This window comes from Taurulus bubalis, assembly GCF_910589615.1.
Source record: "Taurulus bubalis genome assembly, chromosome: 21".
Classification (NCBI taxonomy): Eukaryota; Metazoa; Chordata; class Actinopteri; order Perciformes; family Cottidae; genus Taurulus; species Taurulus bubalis.
In genome coordinates, this window is record NC_136609.1 from 11320831 (window position 1) to 11345776 (window position 24946).

The 24946-nt window shown below is 44.1% G+C and overlaps 1 protein-coding gene across 1 annotated transcript; it reads right to left on the bottom strand.

Annotated features, from left to right (window-relative positions):
• Positions 1-379: 379 nt before the first annotated feature.
• On the bottom strand, positions 380-23244 carry LOC306753084 (voltage-gated delayed rectifier potassium channel KCNH8-like; the record flags this gene model as incomplete). Its single annotated transcript, XM_079236921.1, has 15 exons — positions 23022-23244; positions 15198-15431; positions 14983-15114; positions 14529-14674; positions 13583-13841; positions 12610-12767; positions 11265-11472; positions 10078-10455; positions 9776-9975; positions 8731-8980; positions 5979-6193; positions 2356-2630; positions 1374-1477; positions 1153-1205; positions 380-1060 (listed from the first exon to the last, which is right to left on the bottom strand). Exons 1-15 carry the CDS (start codon positions 23095-23097, stop codon positions 380-382), a joined length of 3369 nt encoding a protein of 1122 aa, XP_079093047.1. The 5' UTR covers positions 23098-23244.
• Positions 23245-24946: the final 1702 nt, after the last annotated feature.

Here is a 24946-nt window from a genome sequence, read left to right on the forward strand (position 1 = left end):
TAAAACTGAGTGAAATGTAAACTGCAGTGTCGTCATTGAGTCCGAGTGTCAGTACGAGTCGAACCAATTAGTGAGCTAAACTTGCTGTTTACAGTTTGTTTGTATAATTAACTACAAAAGGAGTTTATTAGCCTGTCAATCAAATCCAAATGAAACTGTAAAACAAACTATTTTATTATCAGATCTGCATACAGCTGGTGCTCATCATCATCATCGCTTATAATAGTTTAAAATCGCTGTATTTACATTTTGAACTCACATGCCAACCTTTGGACAAATGTTTGTCATGCAGTAAGTTGTGCGGCATGCTGGTCGGTCCTGTCTGTCCGGATCTTCTTCTTCTTCTTCTTCTTCTTCTTCTTCTTCTTCTTCTTCTTCTTCACACCGAGGGCTGTGCTTCATTGATGAAGCTGAGCTGGGCGGTGTGCTCGACCCACTCCGCCTCCTGCAGGTTCAGGAGGGGTTCTCGGGGGTTTGAGGTCATGCTGGAGGGCTGGAGGAAGGGCTGGGAGAGGGGATACGACCGGGATGTGAACTCAGGCTGGGACAGGAAGTGGAGACGGGATTGAGGGTGCTCGCTATCGGGTCCTGATAAGTCTACCAAAAGGGGAGTGATGGATGACGGGTTGCTTGATGAAGAAAGAGAGGGGATGGAGGAAGAGGAGGAGGAGGAGGCATGTGGCACCACTGTGTGCTCGTGAGGAGAGCTGTTGAGTGACGGGGGAGCTGAGCGGTGAGAGACTGGGGCATGATGGGAGCTGATGGTGGAGGGTGGAGACTGGAGTGGGTCAAACTCTCCTCGTAACTCCTTGGTCGCGCTCGGCCGAGGAGAGGACAGTCCGGGCCGCTGCGAGGATCGATCGTCCGAACAGTCCACAGGTGCATGGTGGGTAGGAAGGGGAGGGGCCGGGGAGCAGCTGTGTGACGACACGCTGGCAGGCGGGGTCACGGCGCTGGGTATCAGCAGCATGGAGGGGTTGTGGAAGAGGGGCTTGAGGAGACTCGTCATTTCCTGCAGCTCCTGACTGACGGCGGTCACCTGACGGGAGAGGACGCTCATCTGGAGGGACGAGAGTCAGAGGGACGAGTCAGGGAACTCAAACACATATATATATATATTGCAGTTTTTCTCTGTAATATGAGGAGCATTACCTCGTGTTTTAGCTTGGCGATAGTCTGCATAGTGTCATCCTCTTCATGGGCGCCTGTGGACAGATACAGAAATACATTTAAAATTCATGCAAGACAGGACTTCAACAGCTGATTTATGATTCAGAATAAATAGTGATTCATTAAAGAAAAATTGTCTTTGCAGCTCTGCAGACCGTCCAGTGTGTGTGTGTGTGTGTGTGTGTGTGTGTGTGTGTGTTAACCTGCTGAATCCGGGCTGGGGAGGAAACTGTGAGTTGCACTGGGAGAAAAATCAAACTTCTGGGCTGAACCTCTTTGGTTTTCTGTCTCGGTCCCATCTACAAACCTGAGGACGGACAGGAAGAGTGAGTCGATGTGTTTCACACTGGACGGGAAGGACAATCAAATAGGAAGCCACAGAACACACAGTAAAGATACCACACGTCCCTCGTGGCCTTACATTATTCATAAACACAAACTGGACATGGTTTAGTCTCCAAAGCGACAAAAACATAACTCATGCATTCACCAAATCCAAGGGCAGTATTTCATATGAAGCTTCTTCTTCTGTGGTATTCAACTGTCAGACAGGCTGCAAAGCTATTAATAACCTAATCATACAAAGACCTTTTTCTTCCTCATCTCCAGGACCCGTCACATTTTTTATTTCTGTGGCCTCGTTTTATACTGCAATATATAAATCCTGTTCCTCTATGGAAACACACAATCATCGCTGCAATGAGAGATACAACACACTAACAACGCCAAAAATGACATTTTAAGGTTACATTTGGTTGCTTTTTCTGTCAGAAGCGTTTGTCATAAATGATGTGTTCAAGGACCAACGGGAAGATGACAACTTGACAATAATGTTGTTTTTCTACAGCTTCTGGCTGTGATAAATGCTGTAGTTTTACACATTGTTTAAATAAAACATGCCTTTGAAACCCGGAGATGGGTTTTGGAGTTCAAAAGTTAAATATGTATTTCCTTTAAAAAGATAATGAATTAATGCAATACTGTAATGTCGGCTTCGCATGGGCAGATTTGTGCTCCCTCGTAAATCTGCAGCAGCGTCTGGTGCCAGCTCTCCAGGGACTCAGTGTATGTTTGTGTTGATGAATAACGCCATAAGTCATAAAGAGTGCAAGTCAAACTCCCGCAGCGGTTCGAACGAGTTAACCCCTTTACCCCCAGTCGGTAAATCAATGAGCGGCTCCTCACCGAGGGCTGAGGTCCGGCTGCAGGCAGCTGAAGCTCACCGCGGGGATCTGCAGGCTGCTGGGCCGGATGTGATTGCTCGGCGCTCTGAAGGCTCTCGGCGGCAGCAGCGGCGAGCGGAGGGGGGAGCGCAGGGGGGAGCGCAGGCCTCGGCCCAGCCGGCCCAGCGGAGGCATCTTGGGGAGAGGGGAGTGCTCGCCCTCGGACCCCGAGCCCTCCTCCACCTCCTTGATGGATGGAAGCTTCTTCACGATCCCTCCGTTGCTCTCGCAGTCCGCCTGAGGAGTGAAAAACAGCAGAACACCTGAAAATGTACACTTTTTTTATTATGCATACAAACTTACACCTGCTTGTATGTGTGCAGTTTTGTCAGGAATGTTGCGGTTACGCTGCGACCACAAGGGGGAGCTGCTGAGCCACTGAAAGCCTCCCTCAGTGTGAGCAGTTGTCATTCACAATAGCTGCAATGCTGCTGGTGGCCATTCAGTCCGTCAGCAGCGCTGCGAAGGAGCGCCCTCATTCAAAAGCAAGCGGGCGCCAACGCCATTCAGCTCCTGCAAAGGATTTCTATAATCTCTGCTGAAAGATGAACCTTTGTGGATCTTTATGACTCCTAACAAGTGATACCTTAACAGATGGTCCTTTCATAGTAGAATCCCTGCAGTCAGATTGTGGTGGCTGGTGGAAGGTTATTGGCATTATATTCACTGCATATTCTCTGTAATTTAAAGCTGATTAAAAAACTGGCAAACAAATCCCATTCACCCTGTCCTCCCCCTCCTCCTCCCCCCCTCCTCCTCTTCCCCTTCCTCCCCTCCTCCTCCTCCTCCCCTTCCACCCTGTTGCCACCACCCTTCCCCTTCTCTCCCCTCCGTTTGTTGTCTCCCCCATCTTGTCTTTAGCTCACGTGCCCGGCTGGTATTTTTAGATCGCAGAGGTTTAATTTTAGCAGTGGTTTGCCTGAAGGGTACCGAGCGGAGAAGCGAATGTTTTGAATTTCAGCATGTGTGTGTGTGTGTGTGTGTGTGTGTGTGTGAGCTGCTGCACGTGGCACCCTTGATTTGCAGCGTGCCACTATAACATCATCAGCCAATTATGCGCGTGTCTTTGCAGGCGTAAAGAAAGAGTTGCATGTGAGAGATGTGGAAATATGTTCACTGCACACTGAGATGGGAAATAGGTCAGCATGTAAGTTACATGTGTGTGTGTGTGTGTGTGTGTGTGTGTGTGTGTGTTTGTGTGTGTGTATCATTCTGAATCAGCAAGGACAGATGTGCTGTGTTCTGGTATGTTGCTGTGTGAGAGCTGCATGTGTGAATCTCTGCAGAGTGTGTGTGTGTGTGTGTGTGTGTGTGTGTGTGTGTGTGTGTGTGTGTCGGCACGTGAATGCAAATGTCGCTCTGAGCTCCTTCCTCTTCCTTCCTTCCTCTTCCTTCCTTCCTCTTCCTTCTCCCTGCAGCTTCTTCATCCTGATGTTTTCTGGTCTCGCCTCCATCTGGTTGTTGTTCTATTTTTATCCAGTCAGGGGATGACCTGCCCCTCCCCCTCTTCTCTGACAGCTCTATTTTTAGTCCCACGCCGGTGGAGGATAAACAACTGATGTCGCTGTGCGCGCATATACATGTGTGTGTGTGTGTGTGTGTGTGTTTCCTTTTGTTAAATGTGGCTGAATAACGTCTCCTGGCTCCAGCGATACACATAACAAACAGACATGAGAGTGAACCTATAAATATACCCAAAATGTCAACCATTCCTGTCAGTTGTACAGAATACAACACACATGGAGCAGCTATGCAGCTGAAATAAAACATGGTTCCTCAACAACCATTTCCCCCCATTGTTTACATCGATTTCTTTTGTAACTTTGCAAAGAGTAGATGGATCTTCAAACTACCTTGGAGGACTGAATATTCAGGAGCGCAGCAGACGGGGAGGATAAATTCATGAATGCCAGAGGGTCCAAAACAGGATCAATAATAAGATAAACAGTTGGAGAAGAGGGAAGACAAATGATGGGAAAAGGAGAGAAGAGAAGAGAAGCAGTAAGAGAGAGGAGAGAGGAAAGTAATTATTGAGTAAGTCTTTGTTCATATTCCCAACATGATCCCAAGGAAATGAGCCGTATTATTGTTGTATTGTTGTATATTACTCGGCCACTTCTAATGTAGTAAAATAACCACTATTTTCTATTTTAGTTAGATGACAATAAACAGCACTGTTTGCAGCTTTCTTTGTTGGCAGATTTATGCGCTTTATATTCACGCTACTCTCTGCTCAGGAAGCGTTTTTCTACTTCTAAGCACAACCAATTTACATAATGTTGTTGTGGCATTTAACCTTTGCTTTAGCTGCTTGAAAATTGGATGGAAACATAAAAAAGCCAAGTGAGGCTTGACAGTCAGGCTCAAATAATAGCTGCAAACGTCACTTATTTTTGCATAAATTAACTGCATCCTTTTATTTACCTGCATCTGCTAATTTTTCTTCACTCATTTTGATAGATACGCTGTTTATTATTACATTTAAATGGACTATAACTAAGTGTTTTTATAGCCTTTCAGGGTGGACTTTTCTTCACCATCAAGCAGAAATCAACATGTTTCAAGACTAGATATGAAATTGGCAAAAACAGCAAAATGACAAAAAGAGGACACAATAAATAAAGTAAATTAACAGGGGGTCAGCTGAAAACATTACTCATCTTTTCCCTTGTATACAGTCCATTTCATGTAAATATATTTCATGTATGTAGTGCTATACTGTCTCGTCCCCTGGTATTTCTCTTGGACCTCTGCTCTAATTAGCAAGATTACTCACAGTGAAAATGTGACCGAGTAATTTCCAGTCTACGCTGGTTATTCATTCATGTGTGCACTACAGCTGAGATCCATCTGTAAATCCCTGGCATCTGAATCATCCTTGTTTAGTTTAGTCTCTATCTGTTGGCTGAATCTCAAGCAGACTCCGTCTCTTCTTCCTCATTCCCAGTCCAGATGGCTAATCCCCTTCAAGTGCATCACTCTGGCATTGCGTAAAATGGGTGGAGGAGGTCACAGCTGAGTGTAATCTAAAAAAACAGAATGATTCACCCAGAGTTTTCTGAAAGGCGTTTAGAAGAAGATTTAGATGAGATGATTGTATGCTTAGCAATGTGGTAATATAAATAAGAATAGTGATAATAATACATCTACAAATAATAATAAAAAACAGAAACGTTCTCTCCACTATTTTCGTTTTTGTTGCTTCTTCTTGGTATTTTGTGTGCTACCTGATGACGGCCAGAGGGAGCGGTTTGCATTACCAGGCATGAAGAGGCATGCGCTGAGGGACGTTCAGAGCACGCTCCACTGAGAGGAGATCCTTGAGAACATGCTGGAGGGACTCACATCTGGGAACATCTTCGTATCCCCCAGGAGGAGCCGGCTGCCACTTCCTCCCAGACCCAGATAAGTGGCGGGAAATGGACGGATGCATTGACACCGCAACCCTTTTCTGACACCTTACATGTGTTTATTTGTCCCTAACTTGCATTTAACCTTCACAACTAAGATGTTCACTGCAGAGGTACTGCAGCTTCGTGTCACACATGCTTGGAGAGATCAGAGAAGCCGGCGCCGTTCTCGTACCTCGGTGTTGTGTCCCTCCCGGAGGTTGTAGGTCAGGTCGTGCTGGATCTCAGTGACGAACTTCTGGGCGTAGTCGGGGTAGAGACAGAGCACCTCGCGGAGGCCTTTGAGGCTGATGTACTGCAGGTCACAGTAGGTCAGGGCCTTCACACAGGCGTTGGTCTTAATCACTTCCTCCTGGGTCAGACAGTCGGAGCCAATCAGGTCGCCCCGACCTGGAACGCAGAGATGCACACGTGATGTCACGTAACCTGAGAGCTGATATGACCATAATGCATTGCAACGGATGCATTTAACGAACCACAACATGTTCTATAGTCGTACGGTACGTAGTGCATTTTCATGATCATGCACTGGAAACACGAAAAACTAAGCATGGCCATTTATTTATTGAAATGTTAAATAACCGTCTCAGTCCGAACAGTTTCATGCTTCTGTACGATTTCAAATGAAGGACTACTTTTACTTTAGTAAATAATCTTAATTCCTATTCCACCACTGGTTGCAGAATACAGGAGGAACTACAATGCATGAGGGGTCCCAATACAAGGACAAGCGCACATCAAGAGAACCCAGAGAGTACCGAACATCCGCACACATTTAAAGAGCTCAACGGTTGAGTGTATAGGGAGACTATTTTATATGTGTGTCATAAAGCGTTGTGAACACAACAGAAGGGTTGTATCATTCTCTACCTCACTGCTTTCTCCACAGCTGTAAATCTAATGTGGCAATGCCAAAACAATGTGTGTGAGAAGGAGAAACATGAGGGAAGAAACGAGGCTCAAGAGAGTGTTGGAGAAGTGTGTGTGTGTGTGTGTCAACATACTGCGTGTGCGTGTGCAACATGCTAATGAGTTTCTTCTATCGGCAGCAGAACTTCATTATTTACACCAGTTACTAATGTGAAAAAACGGTGTTGCCAATTTGCTCCCACTGTTTTGTATGGAGTTGAACGGATTCCAGAGATGTTTGTGAGTCTGTTTGTGTTTCTGTATTCTGTTTCATCGATGCATTGCAGAGAGGAAGGAGGACAAGGATCTCTTATTCTGGAGGCAGGTTTCTGGTTCTCAAAGCTCAAATATTGCAAATGGCATGCAGTTTTTCTCTTTATTTATTATTATTACCTATTCATAATATGTTGTACGTGACTTGAGTGTTATTAGATGATTGCCATTGTCATTTTGCATAGTTTAAATTGCTCAGTCCCAGGTTATTATTAATAGTAAAAAACAAAATAACACAAAATGGTGACGTAAAGCTTCAATATTGTTTCTGATATAGACAGATTAAATGATTATGTGTCATATAAAAAGATAATAATGATATGTAGTAAACCCTCTGCGGACAGAGTATTTATCAGCTGAAGAAACAGACATTTCCCTCAGGAGTTGGTGGAGACTAACACACAACTAGAATTTGGATAAATATGGAACAGGAGCCCAGAAACATGACACCATGTCTGCTGGATGTGTAAACGTGTGTAGCATTAGCCACGACAACTTATTTGTCAATGTTATGTTTAAAGTTTGTTCCACCAAGTGGCAAAAATACATTTAAAAAACAGTGAATGATTCCTTGTTGTTCCTCTGGCTTCTACCCAACGTGTCCCACTTGATGGGGCGTGACGGGTTTGCTCACTGGGGCAGTTTATGTTGGTTATTGTAGCGCTAGGCTGCTCTCCTTCATCATGTTCCTATCTGGGTGATTATTTAACGCTGGATGTCTAATAACTTCCTCAGGAGTAAAAGCCCCTTCTCCTCTTCTGCTCATACTGCTGCCAACAGACTGCACAGTGTTCTTAAAAAGCCCTTCATGCTGTTGCTCCAGCATATTCTGTGAATGAACTACAAAGCACAATATTGGCTATAGCTTTTTATATTCTCCCAACCCATCTGTCATCGAATATGAACCATGAACCAGTAAAAATAATAACAATTTCAATGCCACTTAGCGAGGATACTTGAATACTTGTTAGTTTATACGCCATCTTCTTCTTCTTCTTCTTCTTCTTCTTCTTCTTCTTCTTCTTCTTCTTCTTCTTGCAGCACTTGGACGTAGACGGCGGAGTCTGAGTCACTTTACTGCCGGAATCTAGGAGGGCTTCTACGGTTTGGAGTCCAAGACAGAGAAGCTCTTCATGATTCAGGTAGAAAAATGACTCACTCAGGCTGCAGGTCCAACAGGAGGATTGGCCCAAAACCCCCACAAGCAGCGGCCATTGATGGGCTTTCCTACGTATTTATCCTGGTCTCTCAGAGGAGTTAGTGTGGAGGATGGATGGATGGATGGATGGATGGATGGATGGATGGATGGATGGAGCAGGGTGCTGTCCGTGGTGCTGAACCTCAATGGTGTTGGCTTTGTGATATGGGGTGTGTATTGCATTGTATATTATTATGTATTAATTCAGTTTTTAAACCTTTTTTGAGCTGCGGCACATTTTCTACAAGGAAAAATCCTGTGGCACAAAAACAACCAAAAAATCTATGGTAAAAATCTACGGTCTATGGTAGGTAATTATTGCACTACCTACTGGCATGGAAGAGTATTTCATTACTAGGCCAGCCACTATATTGCAGCTCAGATGCTCAACAATGGAAAATTATTTGCCATAAAAAGCCATTATGTGTTTTTGATGGCTTGATCGATAGTTATATTATTTTAACTAAAACAGCTAATTCATAAAAAAAAACAATAAACCATGAATTAATTTATACTTTAACACAGAATGTGATTATTTGCTATGTACCGAGAATGGCCAGCACCGTGTTGTCCTTCAGGACTTCCATGGAGCCGGAGCATACGAAGTAGATCGCCTGGAGGGCGTCACCCTGCCGGATGAGGAACTCGCCAGGTGCGCAAAAGGAGGTCTTGATGATGAGGGAGAGGGAGCGCAGACACCCCCTGCTGGCCGATTCAAACAGCGGAAGCTGCAGCAGCTCATTGTTCAGATGCATTGCGATGTCGGCCCTCAGCTCATCCGGGAAGTCCTTCAGTAGCTGTGAAGGGAAAGAGAAGGACACGTTTCCCCTCTGCAGTGAAACAAAGATACACAAAGCACTATTTCTATGACTGCACGCTACTGATGAATCCCTCTATCAGTCGTCCCTTTGTGTGTCATCATTTGAGTGTGACTGTGTGGGAAGGTGGAGGAAACAGGCAAAATAAAACCTTCACTTAGTCACAACTAACTAAAACATGCATGGCAATTTCTGGATGACGTTTGTTACTCAAATGTCATTCATTACAGAAAATGCAACACTATACTATTGTATTTATTGAGCATTCCCATGTTATGTGCAACGGAGACCCAAAGTAAAAGTCTTTGCAAAGGGAAAGTTGTTGGATATTACCTTAAAGTATTAGTGTCTGTCCCCCATCATGCTATCTCTTTAAAAAGGGATTATCTCAATTTAAAGCCATGGTAAAACACATCCAGAGCCAGTTTAGAGTCCATGAAGTCATTAATCCATGAAATTAAGATAGCTGCCCCCATTCCCCCATTTCATAGAACCCAAAACAAAACCAAAATCCTCTCAGTGACTTTGAGCCGTTTCTTTCGTCTGACACGTCGCCTGATTTGGACTTTCTATTTTAGAAGCCAAGCCAGTTGATCTCATTGTTACTGACAAGGTCAATCAGAGCCACAAAGGTCATATAACCATCTCAGAAAGTTAAAGGAACAGTCGCACAATTTCAGAAATAGGTTTGCCTCGTAGAGTGACATCATCTGTTCACATCCCCTCGTGGGGAAGACATTTAATAACTCAATCATCTTGATCAGTCCCTCCTACCTCGCTGACGTCGATACCGTTGTTGACAGACCAGGTCGTCTGGAAACACTCCATCATGCGTTGCTCGAGGGCCTTGGGCAGCCGGTGCACCCGGATGAAGTCCTTCAGGTCCTTGGTGCGGGTGGTGTAGAGCGAGCGGCGGGAGTACATCCTTTGGATGATGGCGGTCACGTTTCCAAACACCACAGCGTGCATTAATGCTGCAGACAAACAGACAAAAGCACCGACCGATAAAGAAACGCCATTGTTCCGTCATATGTTTACAAGATGAGCGGATTAAGGTGCGTTGGTGCTCATCCCACCTCCGATCAGCATGGTGCAGATGGAGAAGATCTTCTCGGAGTCCGTGTTGGCTGAAACGTTGCCGAAGCCCACGCTGGTCAGACTGCTCAGGGCAAAGTACAGCGAGGTCACGTAGGAGCTCCTGACAGATGGGCCGCCGCTCAGCGTCGTCCCCGAGCCGCTGGCCGTCCTCGCTCTGGTCCTGCTGCCGTTCCACTGGCCCGAGCCCAGCAAACCGGCCCCGTTTAGCGGCTCCAACCCGGAGCCGTTCCACTGGCTGTAATTGGTCAGCGCTGCCGCCACGGCGCCTTGAGTCGAATCAGAGACTCCCAACAGGGAGGTCAGCGGTGCCAGGAAGTATGGCGTTCCCAGGCGTTTGGCCAGTTCATGCAGCCAGCCTGGCGGGAAGAGGGTCCGTAAGAGTTTGTCAGTTTAATGAGATCCCTCGTTAGATTACCTCGACTAGAAGGCGTCATTGGCAGTGGTAACAAGGCTGGAAGGGCAGAGTAATCACTTCAGTGCTGGTACAGGCCAGAAAATGTCAGCTTTCATTTGCATTACCACATGAACGGTTTCTAGATTTTGCAACTATTTTCTGCAATTGTTTTGATATATTCTTGGTTTTTAAACTTGACTCAGCAGCACCCATTGTGATGGATATCACATGCGTGTGTATTGGCTATTTTAAACTTGATGAACTAGACCATATGTAATCAATACATGTGAAGTTTTGACATTTAATTAGCCAGAAGAAAGAGTAGGGCACGACAAGACCAGCATGGGAGCCGGGCTAAACAGGAAGTAGTGACTGGAATATGAATTTATATATAGGACAACATTTTTCTCTGTGAACTGTAATTAACATTGCAACCTCTGCGAATCATTGAACCACGTGTGCACCTGTACATCAGTGGAGGTCTTTTCCCGTATATTCCCCCCACCACCACCACTGTTACCCCTCCAGTCTCATTCCACATTGCACCTCAGAGTATTCTTGTTGTTTGGCACCGCTGAGCACAGTAGGAGTAGACAGATCACCATAATTAGAAGTGTTTCCTCAGTGAAAGGACACACACACACACACACACACACACACACACACACACACACTGTGTGCATTCAGCCATGTCTGCTAAAATCATACAGTTTTGGTCGCCATCTCTCCAACCTTTAAATATTCTGCCGTGAAGTTGCAACAGACACACACCTATATCCCAGGAGGCGGGGCTATTGCTCTCGATCTCGCTGCGTCCGATGAAGTACCAGACGCACGCCATCCAATGGCCGAGCAGGGCGAAGGTGGACATGAGCAGCGTGAGGACCACGGCGCTGTACTGGGAGTAACGGTCCAGCTTCTGGAGGAGGCGCAGGAGGCGGAGGAGGCGCACCGTCTTCAGCAGGTGAACCCCGAAGTTCCTGCCGAGAAGAGAGAGAGAGGAGTCGTGGGTTTAAAGGTATGAATGTTGTGTTATAAATCTTCAAAGTTTCCCATCTGGAGCCAATTGGAAACCACCCATTGCACACTGAGAATTTAAATCAGACATCATGACAGTGAGCTGTGTCACCACATGTGTACAAGTTGAACCTCGCAGCTCAAATGGTATTAAAAATACTTCAGAACACCGAAAACTTCCATCTGCAGCTTTTACCACAGAATCCATTGAGAGGAAATCACTGCCATCATCATCCTGGACTGGAAGATTGCCCGTGGTCTGCCTGAGGTAAGGACTGCCTGATCAAACATCACCCGTTTATTGATTTTCTCCCTCACCTCTATGTTTACTGCACTGGCAATTCCCTGCTTGTGTCAGTGCCCAATAAGTGGTCTGTTAGTTGAAACCGCTCTGCTTTCATCACCGTGAATTACAACCCTCCTCACATTGGATTTCATTATCTCGATATCTGGATATGGATCCATTCAGGGAATTGAATTCAGTCGTAGACAAAACTGCAAGCTCTTCACATGACTTGTTGTCAAGCAACGGGTGAAGAAATGTTAGAAAAAATGAACACTTTCCTAGTTCTTATTACAATCTAATAATCTTGTGTTCCTTCAGATTCAATGATCTTGAATCTTGAGCTCTGCACTGAAACCTACACCACCCGGCTAATCTATTTGCTTCCATCTGTAATTTGTATCTCAGCATACTCGTTCATCAGTTTAATTACCGGTTACCTAATAATGAGTTTCTTGTTGGAGCTAAGACTCTCAGTCTGCTTCCCTTGAAGCCGAAGCAGCAAATACTGAGAGCACAATTTCAGAAAATGATGGAAGAAAAAGTGAAAAATAAAAAAAACAAGTGTGCTGACTGTGGCTCTTAGTTTCTTATCTGTGCAGCAGAACATTTGCAGGCTCTGCCGTCGTCTTATTAAATCAATGTTGAGCGAGAATCGAACAGCAGGAGAGTGCTATTGATAAGAGAATGACGTCTTTTAACACGGGCAGCGCCCATAGAGCCTCTGCCTATACATCACACACACACACACACACACACACATGCAGGATTCATATGCATCAGTCCAATACTCGTAAAGACACAAATGTGACCCACCACACTGATGTTGAAGGCGTAGAGCAGGTCAAAGGGCAAGGCGGCGATCAGGTCCACGAACAGCCAGGATGTGACGTAGTGGATGCAGATGCAGCGGGCGTCGTACACGACTTGGCCAGATGTGCTCACGAAGGTGGTGCGGAAGTTCAGCACGATATCTGGCACACAAGGCGAACTCATTAACACCTTATATGTGTCCCTCTAGTGCATTTTCTTTTTCTAAACCTCTTTTTCCTTACAAAGCAGACTCAGGCTCTTCCCCGTTTCCAGTTTTCGTGCTCAGCTAAGCAGGCTGCTGTTTTGATTTCATGAGAGAGATATACATCTTCTCATCTCAATGTCTCCCCTTAAAATCAAGCAATTCATTTGAAGTTATGCATCCTGATTCCCAGATATACTCCCAGCCCACTGTTGCATATTTGACAGTGTCTCCAAACCTCAACAAGAATATTTTTGGTGCAAACCCAATGATTTGTGACACTAGCTGAGGTTTTTTGCAGTCAATACAGTCCAATCTGTACGGCTTACGTCAGGCTAACCTACAGATATACAGGGAACACTGATCCAGGTTCCTTTAACAAGCCTTCCTCAGGCGGGATTAGAGGACTTGGTTGTCAGAGCAGAGAGGGCAGGCTGAAGCAAAGTGGAGAGGAAGTGGAGATTGTTAAGGAGGAGACATTTGCATACGGGAGGAGTTGGAGCAATGCAGACGGCGGTGCAGCTAAGTGGGCCAATTAAGAGAGAAGGAGTGGTGGTTTAAGGGCTGCTTGATTGGATTATACAAACCAGAAAAGAGTTTCCTCTTAAACTGATGATAGAAGAAAGCTGAGAAATGGAGTCTGGTGATATTCTTTCTTATTGTCGATAAATTCCATGAATTTCCACTTTATTTACCTAACAAGTATTGCCTGTGCAGCTATATCAATATAGTGTCTTCCTCTGTATTTGTCCCAAAGCGGGAAAGCAGCTTTACCGATGATGAAAAGTATCTCCACCAAGATGTCGCTGACACTCGGAGGGTTGCGTGCAGCGGAGGCGCCGTCCTCTCGTATCTCCACCGCGGTGAAACAGACGTTATAGGGAACGGTGACGGCGACGTAGAAGGTGGCCAACAAGATCAGCCAATCCCAGCCGGCCTTGAACGCACCGTAGTGAAGGAGGATGAACCGAGACCTCTGGATGTCCGCCACCTTGTACTCCGGGACCGGGTTCACGTTTCCTCCAAGAACACTCTGGATGCGGCGTGTGGAAAGACACACAGAAGGAATTAGGGTATATTTTTTTATATAAATTGATCAATAATGGATTTGAGAATATCCCCACCAGCCAGCATGAATATTTCATCACCATTAGCAGCACTGCTACTGTTGGGAGAGTAATATTATTCAAGACTTCAGTTGAGACGTTGCATGGTTTGAATTCCACATAATTCAGAAGCAAATCTAATTTAATTGGTCATACTTTGAAATGATTTGACGTCAGTCAACTTGTGTATGTGTGTAGTAACGAAAGAATACAAAAATGTCTCTGGTGTTGCAAATAAGCATTAAGCTAACAGTCGCTGATGCAAGAGGATGAAACCTGTTAACTATGATACCTGATCAACCGGCCACACAATTAATGTAAGTGACTAATGAGAGATTTTATGGTAATTTCTTCCCTCCAAGATGCTGGGTCATTAAGATCACACTGCTGAGGCACATTTAGTCTCATCCCAGTCCTGGAATTTACACGTTTTAGTCTTATTGACTTCGAAATGAATGCAAATCAAGTTGTGTTGCAGATGAAGCCTGGAAAGGCAAATTGCCCCTTTCAGCAATGCAAGTGTGTAAAACTAATCTGCTGTCGCCAAATAATCTATACTCTCCACAGGGGAGGTAAAATCCCAACGAGACCCGATGTGAGAAAGTAAGTCTCACGTTGTTGATCTTCAGCTTGCTCTTGGTCTTGTCCTGTTTCTGGAGGTGCCCAGACAGCTGGTAGAGGACGGCGCGACTGCGGCGGCGCTCCATGTTCAGACCCGGAGGGCGGCTGATCTGGTGGACCTCCAGGCCGGTTTCCTCGTCTGAAAACAAGGACACGAAACGAGAAAGACGTGGTGGAAAAAAATGCAACTGAACGAATCCGATCTAGGAACTGCAACGTATGAATTATGTATTACTAATTTCGAAAATAAAACTGATGCACAGTTTTTGCTGAAAAAGCAGAATCTGTTTTTTACTTGGTGACTGCTCCAGAACCGCCTTCACAATATCACCCGTCATGTCTGCTGATATATTCGTGCCCCGGCAGCAAAGCCTCTATTGGATCATTTCATGTGAATTATAGTGGAATTGGAAAATGCCTCACTTTCCTCTCCAAGCTTTTTCTCACCAGTGTCAGATCCATTGCCATGGTCCTGGTCCTTATTTTCCGTGATGTCCTTATGCGACACCAGGAACAGAACCACCTCGCTCTTCTCGTTCTTTATGGGCACGATGTCCAGCAGACACCAGAACTTGAAGCCTGTCGAAGAAAAGAGATCAGGTTTGACGAAAGGATAACTTTGACTGCCACTGATTACACTTTACTACATCTTCCGGCCGTACCGCTCTTCTTGTACAGAATGATCTCGGTCTTAAACTCCCGGCGTTCATCCAGAGCTTTCTGCATCTGCGAGGTGAGGAGGTCGCTGGTCTCGCAGCCGTACAGGAAGTGACATATGCAGCTCTTCTGCATCAGCTCGCCGCGGGCGAAGCCAGTCAGTTCACAGAAGCCATCGGAGCAGTAGACGATGGGATAGAGGGACGGGACCTGAGCGTTCCCCAGGACGAAGTTACTGTCTGGTTGGAGGAAACATGGGAAGGTAGTAAGGAAAGGAGGGAGGAAAGGGAAGCAGAGAAGGATGAAGCATGGTTAAGAATTAAAGTGGCGAGCAGTCTGAGGACCACAAGTATCCATCACTTCAACACTGTTTACTTTCATCAATGTCAAATCAGGCAACAAATAATATGTTTTAACAGCAGCTGCTCAGTGCTCAGCTTTAATGTCAAAATGCAGTTCATGCCAACAAATTAAATCTCCAAATGTTGGTTTACAAAGACATAATAAGGTGCTGTCCCTTTTTAAAACCATATTTTAGTCTCACTTTTAGAGTTTCAGATGATTTACTCCCTCAAATCTCTGTAAACAACGTCTCTCACTGGCCAGCTGCTAACTTCAGTTGAGAGAAACTAACAGGAGCCTCCAGTCATGGCGGCTCGTTAGCTGTACTTTGGCCTGTTGGTGGCGTTTTATTAGGAAACGTTTCTACAAAATAAATTCAAAAATGTCATTCCAAACCTTCCAATATTTATCGACATAATTCAGTGTGGAACAAAGGCCGACTTTGCAAAGTTACAAACACTTATCGAAGGCTAATAAACATGCTAGTTACTGAGGTAAAACTACTTCCGGTACGGCGCTTCAATGTCCACCTCAAAAGTAGGACAACTGAATACTAACAACAAACGAGACATTACAACGCCAATATTGTACTAACAGTAATAACCCTATTATTAACATTATGATTAGTATTAAACAAATTAAATCATACGCTTTACAAGCAGTAGTGGGGGGGGGGGGGAATCATAAAACTACAAAAAAAATGTGTGGCTGTCACTAAAATAGGCAGTTGATATACATATATACCATAAATGTATATAAATGCAGATCATGACATCCACATGTTATGTGAATACAGAGCTGCAGTGCTGCTGGTTGCCTTTTCTCTCATGACACTTTTACAAACGCTCCCTCAAAGCCTCATAGGTGGTGTAGTTAAATGCTAACACAATAATAATTAGTATTATTAAGCCATCAGGAATATCATGTTTTAGTTGTGATCTGTAACCTTCAGATGGCAAACAGTGTTGTTGCATTTCACATGCACGCTACATCCTTTAGTCACTCATGGGGTCATCCCCCAAAATTTCACAAAGATATCATCTTAATTCAAAGAAAACATAATTAACATTTCATGCACGGCTCTCTTTTTTCTCCACGGTGTTCATTCTCAGTTTATGTTCGTCTCTGCCCTCTGAAATGCTTCAGAGTTATTCTGGTCTTTGAAGAGCTTCACCTCAGGGAGAATTTATCATGCTTGCTGCTTTATGATATTCACTTCATCTTTTCTTCTTCTTCATCTCCCCCTATTGCTCCCTTCTCATCATCTTTTCTTTGTTCATCCCATGCGTCTTCCCCACCTCTCTGCCTCTAAACCATCTAGCATATTTCCATCTTCTGCCATTATGGGCAACACAAATAAACTCCACTTCCTTTTTCTGTAGCGCTGCCATGTTCTTGTCACATTTGGATCGTGAAAGTATCTGCATGTTGGAATCTTGCCTTTCAAAATCAATTTCAACTTTATTTCCCAGATATGAAATAATGTCAAATGGTTCCTGAGACGATGTTCTGTACAGCAGAAGTTAAAGCATGCATGTAAGTGCCACTTTGTGAGCTCTGACAAAAGGTTTGACAGCCGGATTTATGGGGACAATCTTGAATAATTCATTATGAAACTGAATTAGGTATGATCGGTGACAAACACAGCCAAGGTATTCATTCCAGTGGGATCATTAAAGTCCATGCATAAATGAATCTAGAAGACTGGAGCGCTCACTTTGAAGAATGGGAGCAATATAGGACGAGAGAGCAGGCGAGCAAGTGATTCAATGCGGGATCGGCTGAGTGAGACAGGAATCAACTGCGACTGAGAGGAAGTGGTTGCTTGACGAACTGGGGACAATGGAATTGAATAATTTTTAATAATAATGCATGCATTAATAAAGCACGTCCAGTGTAAATGCTCTGGCCAAACCTCATGGAAACACCAGTCAGGCAAGAAGTACAAAATGATGCAACTAATAAAATGATGTCCCGCCACATAAAGTGATACATTGCGCAATACAGCTGGGTGGGTCTTCAGAATTATACACATTCACACATGTAGATTCACACACGCATGTAGATGCACACATGTAGATTACAATTGAGGCAGAAGTAATCTCATTGGTCAAGGTAAACCTCAGTGGGCGGAGCTTGACAGACAATTTGAAGCTAGCTCGCAAATTGCAGTCGCATTAAAAATAAATTATAATAATTTTGGGAAATACTTTCTGAGAATTAGACGACAATATTGAAACCCCTCTCGTGTCTGTACGTTACATGCAAGGGGGCAGCTAGCTTAGCTTAGCACGAAGACAGCTAGCCTGGCTCTTTTCAAATATAATCAGACAAAGTAAAAATGTTTAATTTGTGTTTTACGTCTCCAGGAAGTCACTGCCAGACCGACTTGTTGATACACTTTGGTTATCGTGCGGGTTAAACACACAAGATATAGAGCTTTAGACCGGTTTCATGCTAAGCTAAGGAAGCCATCTTGCAGCTGTAGCTTCATATTTAACAGACACAAATAAAATAGTATCAACCTTCTCACCTAACTCTTTGCAAAAAAAAGTGAACAAGTGTTTTGTTTGTTCTGTTTACTGGATGGAAAGGTTTTTTGAGGATTATTTTGCAGCGTCATACACCCAACAGTGAAGGTCAATACATTTGATGTTTGTTTTTTTTGCTGCTCGGCGTGCAACCATGAGACCAACGCAGCACTGTGGGTCTCGAGATGCAACAAGTGTGAGGCCGTGTTACTCATCGACAGCCAGATGGATTTGTAGTGACAACAGCAGCAGCGGCGCTGCCTGTGAGGCGGCCGGGGAGGGAGGCTGCCCAACATCCTCATCATAGGAATGGTGCAGCCGGAGATTTTGAAGAGTGCAGACAGAATATGATTGCATGAATCACTTCTCCCCGAAAACAAAAAAAAATCGTACATTTGATATGATTAACTGGAGGAATAGAGAAATATATGAATACTTAAGAGCAGCGAGCACATTTTGCATAAAACAAGGGTAGAGCTTTCATATAGTATTACTGACCCTCTACTGAAGCTTTTGGAAGAATCCTTTAAAAAAAGGAAGCTCATATTTTATTGTTGAGCGCTAGAATATGATAGATAGATAGATAGATAGATAGATAGATAGATAGATAGATAGATAGATAGATAGATAGATAGATAGATAGGTAGATAGATAGATAGATAGATAGATAGATAGATAGATAGATAGATAGATAGATAGATAGATAGATAGATAGATAGGTAGGTAGGTAGGTAGGTAGGTAGGTAGGTAGGTAGGTAGATAGATAGATAGATAGATAGATAGATAGATAGATAGATAGATAGATAGATAGATAGATAGATAGATAGATAGATAGATGTATACTGCACTTATCCCCAAGGAGAAATTAGTTTGTCACAGCAGCAACTTACATAGAAGACACAAAAAAAGACACATAAATATCAGGAATGTAAAATACCGGTACTCAATAAATACAACAAAAGTAGAGCATATTAATTTAGGAGATGAAACAATCAAGAAAGTGCAAAAATGCATGTGCAGTGGATATAAGCATGTACAGTGACTAACTAGACAACACAATGGCTGTTGATGCTGATGCTGATGCTGATGCTGATGCTGATGCTGATGCTGCCGTAACTCTTCTGTGAATGCTTTCCAAAACATTTCAGAACCTGGCTTCAGGTGTTTTCTCACGCTCAGCCACCAGCCTCCGGTCTCGCTCCATTCCTTTGTGTACCTGGCTGCGTGCCCTGGGGCATTGTCATGTCCAAACAGGAAATGACTCGCTTGTTTCACTTCATTGTTCTGCCTGACATTGTGTTCCATGTTTGCTGATTTCTCTGTAGGAGTGGGCTTCTCTTGCTTTCTTTTGCCTTGACCAGTCAACAGCCAGTGACTCATCTGTTTGTCCTTTTCAGTCGACAATAATATTCAGATTTACAACAACCATGTACAAATAACCCTCACTCCTTGTCGCCGTTTTAGTGTACATGTTTCTATTGATAATATTCAAGCTCGTGGATATTTCCTACAAAGCGAGAATGTGCATTTGAAGGCAGCACAGGGTTACATCATGCACATTGAATATCATGAAAAGAAGAGGGATGCAGCCCCGTACCCTGGCACCTGGGTGTGTGGGTCTCTCTGCTTCTACTGTGTGCATGGATACAGTGTTTCGCATACAAAGTGGTCGGCCCCACACTTACATGAGCATTTTCCTCCAGAAGACATGATCTGGTTTCCATCTTTCTCCTTCTGCTCTAAACCGTGTTCTTATTTTCCTTTGTTGTACTCATTTTCTGCACATTCCCCAGGCTCGATGCGGGCCTGTCACATCCACACTCCGATCCAGGTGTAATAACGTGAGAGCTGAAACTACAAAACCTCTCAGACTCAGCCCCTTGAGCAGCTTAGGGAACCCCGATAAACCCCGGCTGCTGATAACACTGAAAGCGACAGCCCGCCACAATGCATTCACCGCCGTGCACAGTGAAAGCCAAACACACACGAATGTGCAGCACATGTTTGTTTTATGCCACTTTTTAAGGACACAGCAAGGCCCTGTCCTTTAATCCAACCGCACCTGACGCATGCACGATCAGAGCATCAGAAAAACTGCAGACTGAAAACATAATAAATCTGGGAAATCATAAGGAGATGAACACTGACGTGAGATGATTTCTGCCAGCAGGGTTGTTTGTGAAGCTGCTTCTCTGGTGTGTTTCTTTCTGCATCATCTTCATATCTTTACAGCCCACAGCTTTGTGCCAGAACAAAAACACCAAAATCTGTCCCAATGAAGTCACTCTTCTGTCTCATTGGCTCACTTCGGTGAACTAATCCTTACTAGAGCGTGAAGGCGTAACATTTGTAATGGTATCTGACATTATTGTATGACATGTTACATGCCCTGCAATAAATTGTTAAAAAGGCTATCAATTATTGAGGATAAATAACCCTGAGTGGCAGCCATAGCTTGTCTTTATCCTCTGTACAACGTTTCATAGCAATCCTTCCAACAGAAGTTCAGTCTGGACAACATTGACCCACTAACAGTGCCGTCCCTAAGTGATTCATTATAATTTGGGACCTTTGTCCTTTATAAATATGTATGCAGTGTATTGAGATATCTCAGGGTTAAAATCTGCCTCTGGCTGAGGCGTTCTACTGCTAGTAAGAAGTAAAATGTAGAGAGATTTCCCTGGAGTTCCCGTGGTTATCATGCGGCATTAAAGTTGTATGGCGGAGATGGAAGATCCCGGCTTCTGCCCTGAAAACACTATTCTGCTCAGCTGGCTTTTAGCACTTGAGAATTCCCCATCAGTCACAATGGGCATGTTGGGTATTCTGTCATTAAGTGTGCAGAGTGACAAACACAACAAAGGTTTGGTCCAGGTGAGACTCCAAGTGATGCTTCAGACTTCTCTCAACCTGTTTCCTTGCTATTGCTTTGAATTAATATGGCACCACACATCTTTCTTAGTCAATTTTGCTTGCTGTGCTTGTGCATGTGCTTCCTTTGCACCCACTCTACCCGCTTTATTGGCCTTTCACCGCCCCACAGACCGCTATGCACAGTTGGAGAGATATTTAGCTTGGTGAAGCTCCTCATTAAAATCCCCCCACTGTGTTCTTTTTTTACCACTGCCAGAGGTTAGGAGCAACAATGTGATCATGAATGAAGAACTCAACATTGAGCCAGACTTCACCCTTTATTATGAAACAATGGACCCCTGGGCACAGACATGTAAAAGGCCCCACCAGCTACACGAGTCATACACTAGACTCTATAGTTGTTTCATGCTTTTGTGGTTGTTTTGTGTCTTTTTGTAGTTGTTTTGTGTGTCTTTGTGGTCATATTGTGTCACGTTGTTGTTTTGGTGTTGACCTTTTGTATTTGTTTTGCATCATTTTGCATCTTTTTGTAAGGGTTTTTTGTGTCTCTATGTTGTCGTTTTTTAATTTATTTGTGGTCATTTTGAGTCTCTCCCTGAATAGGTTGTGTCTCTTTGAGTGACATTTTGGAGGCAAAGGTCAGGGGGGGGTCAGACACCTGGGGCCCATTTTGTCCATTCAGTGGCATCCATGCCTTCACTGCATAGATGGTTCAGCCTCTGATTGATATAGACAACCAGCCATCCCTAACATCCCTATAACGTCATCAAGATCCTTCTTTAACTGTAAACTGCTGGGGGCCGTCCGCAGTGGCCCCTCCTCATAATGACTCTGCTGCAGCCGCCCTGCACACTGTTGCACTCCGATTAGAGTAGAGCTCGTCACTGCTGACACCAAATGACACATTCTAATTGAATTAATGTTAACTCATGAAACGTTGCCTTCAGGGGACACGCAGGACACATCAAATATGAATCCCCTCGTATACGACAGATTTTCCCACAGCAGGAACGCTTCTGTAATCTCCACAAAAAAGACTTACATCTCTGTTTCAGAAAATAGACAGATCCCGCTCTGATTCCTTGTATATCAGCTTCATGATCCACAGATTCTGGCTGCTGTCGAGTGCTGTTAGTTCGCGTCTTTTAGGACCGTGTTATGCAACAGTGGTAAGCTGTAAAAGCTGCAGCTGCATATTGATTGACAGTGATTTATGGGTTTGGGCTGATATGTAGGATTCTGTCGTGAATTGTGTCTGAACATTTGGTAAGTAATAGGTTGGATACAATTCTATTCACCTGTCACAGACAATTATGCAGGATTATATAATGGTTGTTTAAGAAAATGAACACCAGAGTTAAAGGAGTTCAGGTGCCTTCAGGTGCCTGTTTTCTTTGGTCGCTGATGTAATGGTTTGAAATCTTTGATTCATATAGAGCCAGATTTAAATAGAAAAGACAGCAGTCTCTTGAAAGGCGTTGAGAGTGTAAGATAGTCATCATTTGAATTGATTTAACATCTTCAAATGATTGATTGACAGTTCTCAGATGCTCAAATCAATGCCTTCGAATTGTATTGATCCACTGAGTCACATTGATTAACACAATGCAGTCTTTGCTCGGTTCACTGGCATTGAGGCAGGTTCAAATATTGAACGTAAATTCAATGTAAAAGAAAAGAAAAACAATGAATTCAATGTAAAAGAAAATAAAATCAATGAAATGCCTCGGTTGACTTCCACCATGCTTTCTGTGCACACAAATAAAAAGTGTATCATATTTCTATATCCTCTTAAAGGACCATAGACTATAAGGTGAATCCATCTTGAAACTCGGTGATAAGGTGGCGTTTCATGAATTATTAATGTGTTAAACATTAGTCTGGGCTGCTTTCATTCATCATAATTCATTCAGTATCAGCATGCTTATGTCTTCAAGTGGCCTCAATCTTCTTTCAGCACTTTGCAGGTCTTTGGGGGACTTTGTATTTTCAGAGTGAGACAAATCAGATTAAATAAACAGCTTGCGAGATCCATTGCGCACGATGACATGACGGGATTAGCGACAACTCAGATGTACTCACGGGTCCCGTCGAAACGCGTGGCGATGGTATCCAAGAAGGTGTTCTGTGGCGCGTTCAGACCCCTCATCACCGGCATCCGAGAGCGGGTCGAGCCGCGTCTCTCTCGCCGCTCGGAGCCTTGGCTCTCGGCGGCGGGGGTCACAAAGCCCGGCAGGAACCTGGACGAGGTCCCCGGCGCTCCTCCTAACCCCTGGAGGAGGGCGCCGAGCCGAGTCACCCGGGACTCCACGGTCCAACGCTGACCACGGACCACCGCGCAGGTGATCCCGGCGACCAGGAGAGAGCTGGAGGCTGGAGGGGAGAGGACGGAGGGATGGAGGGATGGAGGAACCACGGCGAGGATGGTCACATTTACGCACGGGTGTGCTGCAAAGCAATTCCCCTCTCTACCTCCCCTCTCCTCTCTCTTTCGCTCGTCCTCGCTTTCTCTCTCTCTCTCTTTCCTTTTTTTTCTATTTCCAATGTGCACCCAGCCTCTCTCTCTTATCTTTTGAAAATATACCAGCCTCTCTTCACCTCACAGCATAGATGTTGGGATGGATGCCTGTTTTAAATTAAAGTGTAATATTGTCTTTATTTGTTTGTTTTTCTTACAAATTAACATCTCCACTCTGTCTGACATGTCTCTCACTGTGTCACCCAAGAACCAACATTCTATCAGGTTGGACACAAGATTAAAACGTTTCTCTAATTATTGTGATCAAGATTGAGATTAATTCATAGCATATTCCACGGGTGAATTATTCCAAAACCACATATTCATGCATGTATGTGAATATTGCACATGCCATCTACATGTGAAATGTGTTCTTCATAGGAGGAATTCACATGTGTTTTTTTTAGAACAGCCCTTCCACAGTAAGACTTGATACCTATGGATGGACAGACGGATGCATTGATGGATGCATTGATGGATGCATTGATGGATGCATTGATGGATGCATTGATGGGTGCATTGATGGATGCATTGATGGATGCATTGATGGATGCATTGATGGGTGCGTTGATGCATGCATGGACGTAAATAAAGATGTTGCACCCCCACCAATCAATAGTTGTTTGCTGTTTAATTGCCCCTGTCTGTGGCATCCTGCATACTTTATAATGTCTATTTCACAGCTATTTGTTTACTATTCCTGAACATATTAATGTCCTGCACATGTAAATAGAAAACCAGTAAAACCATTCGTAAAAAGACATCTTAGTGTAAATGACTGCCAGGAGGCTGCTGGAGACAAATGATGCGGTGATGCTGAGCCCATAAGTTTCCCCATGGGGACAATGAAGCATCTCATGTTATCTAATCTCAAAGCGTCCCTGCAGTTCTGTTTGTTGCAGGTAATCTGTTTTGCGGCTCTGCTCCTGTTTCCCACTGTCAATACATTTAACACAAGCTGTGTTAGCCTTCTGTAACCTTTAAAATCTCCATGTGCACTTGGCAGTTGGACGTGTTAATTCACTCTTATAAATTAAATGCATTAAAATATATGAAAATAGTGAAATGTTAACACTATAAACTCACACAGGCAGAACTCTCTTGTGCTTCAGACCTTCAGGAGTCATTCAAGCACAACAATTGATTAGAAAACACTAAATCTGTCTCCAAACACAAATCTTTAGACACTTCTCCTGAAGGTGGAGACATGTTCTCACTATGGCTGCCTCAGGGTTCATTCCCAATGGTCCTCTTCTTCACTACAATTCAAAGGGAAACTTTATACTTCTTGGTCCATATACTTTGCAGATAAAGCTGGCGGTTTATCTTATTTCTCAGTTATTAAGTAAGAAACTGAAGCAGTTATAGCGTGTGTAAAGTGAAACACTGCAGGCTCAATGTAGGAAGCACCAGCTACTGTCTGCAGATGAAGCTAAGCTAAATGAAGCCATCCCTGTCATTTCCAACGGCAATGCCTGGGAAATGGTGA